Raw genomic sequence first — 7971 nt, forward strand, 5'->3', positions numbered from 1 at the left:
TAAATTAAAGACTAAAGGCTTCAAATACCCTAGCAATGATGTTCTTTTTCTTTTTCACTTATGGTCGGTTGGAGAAGATGAAGTCATCTCTCCATCCACCAATTCTCATTTTTATACTTAGATTAATGATTAATTAACTTTAACTAATCAAATTTTAGTTTTAATTAATCTTAATTTACTAAATTAATCTATAATCATCATTACCTTCCACTAGAGAATGTTTAAGTCCTCGAGTCATTTCCTAATTGAAAATCTATAGTGATTGGACTTTTACAATTTACTTCCTTGACCTCAATTAAACACAATTTTGGCTAAATTGACTATCAAAATTTCTATTCATATAAATATCAACTTTGTAAATATTCCTATTTAATATTAACGGATTCGGTTTATAGAAACGGGGTCTCGAAACTACATTTTTTGACATCGCCAGAAACTGGATCTTTATAATTCTTCTCATTTAGGAAATTTCATCCTTGATTACCTGACAAGAGGTGAGGAGGTCAAATTCAAAGGGTAAAATATATATTAACACATAATACTATAATGTAAATATTAAAAATATATGTTAAATTATGCTCTCAAATTTAATAAAATTATTATTATATAAAATTATTAAATATTAAATAAAAACTTGTATATAAACATTTTAATATATATATAAATGAACTTAAATGAGTTTAGATTAATCATTTACAAAGGTGTTCATGGGCCTAGTCGGACTGAATTCAAGTTAAGCTTAAGTATAATATTAACTCATTTTATGTTTATCCAAACCTGACCCAACTCGAAATATGGACCTAAATTATTACCCAAGCCCACTCATATTTGTAGGTAGCTAAACCAAGTCCATCTTATGCATTTTTTAAAAGATAAATTATATTATTTTAAATTTAATATTTAATAGATTTATATTTTTTTAATTATAAAAAAATTAAATATAGTCAGCTTAATATTTTTTTATCTTTACATTATAGTATTACTTATTACTATAAAATTAATTTTTATATTTTATAAATTACATAATACATAAATAATTAACCCAATATAATATATTATAGACATGGATTAACGAGTTGGACTGAGCCAAGATTGGGTTCAAACATTTAAGGCTCGAGTTAGCTCATATTTTAAATGAATTTTTTTTGCTAAACTCATTTTTCGAATCTAATATTTTTATCCAAATCCTCCTAAATTTTGAATTGACCTTTGGACTTGAGCAAATGGCTTGATCTTGAAACCAATCTAATCATTTATAAATAGAAGTGCATTTAAATAATGTTATTACCGTACATTAATACAGCCCAACCTGATCCATCAACACTTATAATGGCCAAGTAAACAATTTAACAACAAAAAGTTTCAATTATGACTTAACAAAATTGGTTACTATATGTCATAAATTCTTGCTAGTAATTAGCTCATGTAATTTTATTTTTAAGAATTTAGTCCATTTTCATTTTAGAATTCAAAATTCAAGCTCAACTGCTAACACAGTTAAAATTATTATGTTAAATTCATGTTCATTACAACATTATTTTATTAGTTACATGGCTGCAGAGTGTTTTTTTTTTAATTTCAAAATGTTACATGAACAAATATAACAAAAAATATTAATAATATTAACAATTGAATCTTATTTTTGAAATATAAAAAGTAAAAAAAAAACTAAATTCCAAAATTGTGAATAGTATAGGGAGCTATGGTATATTTTAACCAACAAATTTCTCTCCAAGAGTAATTGGAGAATAAGAATTTGGGTTGAATCATGGCAACTACAATCCATTAAATTTTCCTACATAATAATAATAATAAGCCCAAATCCAACCCTAAAATGGAACCCTAAGAACCCAAATTCAGAAAATCAACATATATATTTGTTAGATTCATAAACCTAATTTTGGTCAAAAACTTTTCCCTCAATCCCCGCACAGTTCTAGGGTTTTTGTTAGCAGCTCCGACAGAAGAAATGGTATTATAAATTATTATTGTGTATTAATTCTCCCCTTTTTTGATCATGTTAATGAAGGATCTAAAATTCACTCTAAATTTTGAATATTTTTTAGGGAAAAGGAACTGGAAGCTTTGGAAAGCGAAGGAATAAGACCCACACACTTTGCGTTCGATGTGGGCGCCGTAGCTTCCATCTCCAGAAGAGCCGTTGCAGTGCTTGTGGCTACCCTGCCAGCCGCATCCGAAAATGTATGTTTTCTTTTGCATATTTTAATGAATCATTTTATATTTTAATAATTTCTGGATTGTAGTTTGTTTAGGTGACCTTAGAGAAGGTTCTTAAAAAACTGAAGAATTCATGAGAATCGACCATCCCATTAAATTTTGATTTTTATTTTAACAGAATGCGAACTGTTGGCATTTTTCTATATTCATTCTCTTAGGCTTTGGTTGATTAGATAGAAAGTTGGAAATTTTAAGTAGGAGAAAAAAGGAAGATAAAAAATTCATTGGTGTTATACCTGAACCTGAAAACCAACTTGATCAACTAAAATTCAAATCCAATTTGACCAAAGTCAACAACCGGCATTTTAATTGACCCGAATTTGAAGTGACTAGAACTTAAAATATTCAAACCTGTAATGACTGGACCACCGGAAACCCAAGCCCATACCCATACCTTGAAATGATCCAAATCTAAAATGACCCGAACTTAAAATTGGCATGGCCTGAAATGAAGCAAAAGTTCTAAAACCCTAGTTGACCTGATTCAGAATGATCTGATGACACATTCTGCCCAATTGATAGGTCTAATTGGTGTGCTTGATTGGAAAGATGCAATAATGGTAAGGAAAATTTCTTTTCCATCAATTGCATGAAAGAAAAGAAAATGAAAATTTCCAAGAAAATGCAGTGCTGTTAATATGCACACTTAACTTATATCTCTTATTTTCTCTGTTCTTATCATTTCAAGTTGGAATGATATTTTTTATGCATGGGATGAAAATGGTCACTTTTCATATTTTTTCATCTCATTTTCTGTTCTTATTGAGCACACTTAAAATTGATTCTCCTTGCAGTTTTTCACTCTAAGACTCACATCCTTTATCTTTCATATCGTGGTTCTAGTATAAGTTTTGGGTAAAAATTACAATGTCAAGCAATCTTTTTATGTAATTGTTGTTGAAGTTAGCATCCTGGATTTGTTGCTGATATATTTTTTTTAGTCTATTTTGTTTGCTGAACTATGGAACTTTAATTAATGGTAATATAAGCTTGGTGGAATTATTTGTTGAATTGGCTTTGTGTTTCTGGGTTTAGATAACTGGAGTGTGAAGGCTATTAGAAGAAAGACGACTGGGACAGGCCGCATGAGGTACCTCCGTCATCTGCCCCGAAGGTTCAAAACTGGTTTTAGAGAAGGTACTTTGAGTTTCCTGATTGAATCAAACGAAAACGTGTTTGTTGAATAATATATATAGTGATGTCTTATTGTTGAAATTGTTGGCAGGCACTCAAGCAACTCCAAGGAAGAAGGCAGCTGTTGCTGCATCTTAAGTTGGTTTTGGTGTTTTGTTTTTGAGATTTCTGAATTTACACAAACTAAGTTTTTGTGATTTTTATCATCATTTTGTACTTTTATTATTACAACCTAATGTCCATGAACAGAAAGTTGTGTTTTACCATGAATCTTCACAACATTTTGATGTCTCACTTTTTTCTCTTGTGAGATAGTGTCATAGTGGCATGTCATCCATGATGTTAAAATTTTGGTTTTTGCACATTTTGTGTGAGAACGAACCCCATCTAAAATGTCTTGTTTACTATATGCTGCATTTGAGACAATTCGCAAGAGACTTTATAGTGTTGTTGGAATTAGATGGACCAATTAAATAGAGAATCGGTTAGTATATCAGTCCAGATAAGAGGTTTGAGCAAAGTGTTTGGAATCGATTGACTCGAGAAATAAAAAAGTGATTGAATTGTTTTTATAGTTTATAATATTTTTTCTTAAATTTTATGAATTTTAATTAATTATTTAATTATTTAATTATTGGTTGATAAGTGGTTGAATCGACTAGTTTAGTTATTGGTTTTATATCAAATGCATGTTTCAGATATTCATATGGATGGCGACGAAAAGGGCCAAGCAAGTGGCAATTTGCATTTCCTATTTGCCATTGAGATATTTTTGTGCCTCTTACTGTGATCTGGTTCCAAAATTTGAACGTTCGCAATAAAAAATAATGAAAAACCTGTCTCAAAAGTACTACATTTACTTTTACAGTAATAACAATTAAAGATTTATGATTAAAATAAATACAAAATAGGCATTGAAAAAGGTGAGTATTTCAAGATAGTATTTATTTTTTAATATTTTATTATACATTTTATAAAACACCCGAACATTTTACTTGAAGTCTCATCCTATCACTAAACTTGATTTTCAAAAGTTATATATATCCTTTTAAGGTCTGGTTAGGTCTGAGTTAAAGTCTGATAAATTCCAGTTATCTTACCATCCCTAATCAGACACTGATTGTGTATCGGAATGAAAATGTAATCATTGGGATACTTGAAATAAATGGTGTTTGAAAATCAACTACGTTAACAACATACAAAAAGCTTTGACTATGGGTGCTCTTCCCTTCAGTGTTTCAGCCAATAATTTCGAAGTTGAGCCATATGCAATAGTATCTCATCCCGCCCTTGATTTGTAACACTGCTGGTCATTATCCATGGCGGCACTGTCTGGAAGAAACCGCATATCAGCTCCTGAAAGTCCTTCACGTTTTCTTCAGGCCTTTTTCTGCCGTTCTTTTTCTTCTTCCGCTTGTCGCATTTGGTAAATATCAGCGTCATCGGGACCTGCATAATCACATTTTAAGCGTTAAGAAGAAAACATATGACATACTTCCACGAAATATCAGCATGCACAGAAAGTCTAGACTAAAGATCAACGGGGAGCTTCCCCCCTTTTGTCTAGAGAAGATTACATAAGTGACATGTCAAAGCGGGTTGCTCGTACCCTCGTGCTTCTTTTTCTTTCTAGTTAGAAAGGCTGGCATTACCTGGTTCTGACCAAGCCAACTAGCATATTCCAGGTCGATTTTCTTTGCGGGGATGCTAGCATCTATAAGCAGGAAAACTGATACTAACGTTGAACGGTTGATAAAATAGTCTTTGGTAAACTTTCCCCAATCCGTTCGAAGTTCCTGAGGTGCAGATGCATAGCTGTTCAAGAAAAAGTGTAACAAAAGCAACAATCAAAATGCAAGAATGCCACTGCCAAAAAGCGTACTTTATTTTTTTGTTTATAAAGAAAGCTTCATTCAAAGCAAAGAAGAATACAACGATTCAACAAAAAAAAGTACAACGTCCACCCCTAACAAAAGAGCACAAAGGCTCACTCCTAATCAGCAAGCCCAAAGGCCGAACAAAGCAAAACCTGAACCCTAGGAACCTATGCCAAAGTGGGTCCATGTCAATCCATCTGCATCTCAGGACAACCATAACAGAGGTCAAAAGAGAATTTGGCATACTTATTAGCATCCACTTCAACAAAAGAAAGGAAGTATCATACTCTTTACCCTAAACCCTAACCCTAATTTTATTAGTACCTTTTGCATCTTAAATAATGTCGGAATCCGGCTGGTTCATCTTAACAAATAAACTTGGAACAGAAAAATAAGATGACATAAAAGATTTTATATATCAATCCGTCATGGTTTAAAGTTGGAAAAAGTGATTCAATTTAAGCCTTATCCCATATAATTCATGAGAAGAGTACATGGTTTAATTTTTCTCCAGGACAGTGAATAACTTTAATGGATGTAAGTTTCTAACATTCTACCGATAGGAAATTCAGAAAATTATAAAGCTTGTAGGCATGTATCCATTCATACAAGGTGTAAAGAAAGAACAGATTATATAGGAGGTAATTGAAGGTAAATCATACCCATATCCAGGCAAATCCACAAGGTACCAACTATCATTGATGCGGAAATGGTTGATGCATTGCGTCTTCCCTGCAAGGAATAAAAGCACTATTGGTAAACATGCATCTACTATAAAACTTTGAATTTAGATAACGAGTTCTACTTTAATGAATTTTAAGTCCTAAAACTATGGATCAAATTTTAAATTAGTCCTAGACTTTAAATGTTTGAACTGAATGCTCAAACTAAAGTATCATTCCCATGAAGTACTTCCATCAGTCCAGCTGTCAATTTTGGTGTTAAATGCCGACTTGAATCTAATGTAGCTCCGGATAAATAAATATTTTAAACACGTGAGATTCAAGCTGATATTTAATGTCAAAACTGATTGCTAGATTGATGGACCTGATTGGAACAATAGAATTTAATTGGAATATTTTGATGTTTAGAACCATATTTTAGGTACGTCTAGTGCAACTCATGAACCAAAAAAAAGTGCAGACCTCTCAATTAGGCGGACCAATCGACCAATCAGGGTTCTAAAAGTTCGAGTCGGTTCGGGCCAGGGTCAAGTTATTTTGAGCTTGGATCATTCGTTTATCATGCTCAAGTGTTTCAAGTGGGGTCATTGCAGGTTCCAATCACATTGAGTTTGGGTTGTTTGATCATGTCATTTCAAAGTTCCAATTGCAACAAGTTTGAATCATTTTGATTCAGGTTTGTTTTGGATTTGGGCCAGTTTGGGTTCGAGATTGGCCGGGCTCAGATTGTTGATTTCTTATAACCAAATAAAGTACGATCAAGTTCAAGCTGATCGGTCGAGTTTTTGAATTCAGGTCTGTCTACTTTATCATCCCATTAACAGAGAGGAGCTTAAGAGTATACTTTACTATAATTTCAATCCTTACTAAAGGTGCGAAAAGAAATTGACTGCACAATCTATTGTTTCTAATATCTAACCCAGCTTTAATAAATCGAAATGAACAAAATGCAAATATATCTATCAGTACATGAATTTAATTTATAAACAGCTTACCAGGTTTCTTAGAGGTGAGAGCAAGGCGTTTCCTCCTTACGAGAGAATTAAGAAGCGAGGATTTCCCGACATTCGAGCGGCCGACGAGAGCAAACTCCGGCAAGCCATCGGAAGGGCAATCCTCAGTCCTGACACTGCTCTTCACGAACTCAGCTTGAACCACTTGAGCGTCCCTTGCGTACTTACTCAGAACTATGTTCGACCCTTTCAAGATTCTGGTGCTTAAGCTAGAATCATCGCAAGAAACCTGGGTCTCCGGAGGTACAAACAGCTTGTCTAATGAAATCTCGAGTTTGGGTTCGTCGGGGCGTGAGAAATCGGTGATGGGTATGGGTTCCGTCGTGGAAAGAGTGGATTTGGGAGCAGAGAAGAGCGTTGAGGCAGCGGATTTGATGGGTACTTTTGGTTTGGGGAAAAATTTGAAACTTGGCGGCGGATTTTTGAAGACTAAATAATGAAACCTTGGAAGCTGAGTTACAACCATTACTCAAGCTGATGGATTGTTCGTCTTCGTTGAAGTACGCAAAAGCACAAATTGAGCACTGCTAAAATACCTTTGTTGATATTGTTTTGATTCAGAAGGACCCTTTGGTTTAACACTTTCTCCAGCTTATTTATAATTTTGGGCCCAATATCCGGACCAAAGCTAAAAATCTAAATTATCTATATCTATTTAATATAGCATAAATTCACCCCTTTGTCGACAACAATTTTTTTTTTAGAATTTACAATTATTCCTTTAATAAATATCTATTTTAGTCACAATAATTTTTTTAATTTTGGTCCCTAAACCTATTTGATACACTATTAAATTCAATTTTTATTTCTTTTTTCATTCTTTTTTCTTATTCCCCATCTTTTATCACCATCACTATATTCAATACAACCCTTTGCCGCTCAACACCATGATCACCCTCATTATATGTATAGTTTTTCTTAACTAATAATTGACTACTCATTTATCCAAAGCAATTCTTCTTAAGTAGAATTTCCATGATCATATGTTGGAAAAAAATAGATCTTTTGAAAACTTTGAGGCATATT

General features: G+C 32.8%; 2 protein-coding genes across 2 annotated transcripts; one reads left to right on the forward strand and one right to left on the reverse strand.

Moving 5' to 3' along the window:
• The first annotated feature begins 1683 nt into the window (after positions 1 to 1683).
• Positions 1684 to 3635, forward strand: LOC107896417 (60S ribosomal protein L37-1). The gene is made up of 4 exons (XM_041115632.1): positions 1684 to 1972; positions 2067 to 2202; positions 3274 to 3375; positions 3464 to 3635. The coding sequence occupies exons 1-4, from the start codon at positions 1970 to 1972 to the stop codon at positions 3508 to 3510; spliced, it is 288 nt and encodes a 95-aa protein (XP_040971566.1). The 5' UTR covers positions 1684 to 1969; the 3' UTR covers positions 3511 to 3635.
• Positions 3636 to 4450: 815 nt separating this feature from the next.
• On the reverse strand, positions 4451 to 7570 carry LOC107895441 (GTP-binding protein At2g22870). The gene is made up of 4 exons (XM_016820721.2): positions 6928 to 7570; positions 5912 to 5981; positions 5025 to 5187; positions 4451 to 4821 (listed from the first exon to the last, which is right to left on the reverse strand). Exons 1-4 carry the CDS (start codon positions 7409 to 7411, stop codon positions 4603 to 4605), a joined length of 936 nt encoding a protein of 311 aa, XP_016676210.2. The 5' UTR covers positions 7412 to 7570; the 3' UTR covers positions 4451 to 4602.
• Positions 7571 to 7971: the final 401 nt, after the last annotated feature.

The sequence above is a fragment of the Gossypium hirsutum genome, chromosome A06 (genome assembly GCF_007990345.1).
Source record: "Gossypium hirsutum isolate 1008001.06 chromosome A06, Gossypium_hirsutum_v2.1, whole genome shotgun sequence".
NCBI classification, from domain to species: domain Eukaryota; kingdom Viridiplantae; phylum Streptophyta; class Magnoliopsida; order Malvales; family Malvaceae; genus Gossypium; species Gossypium hirsutum.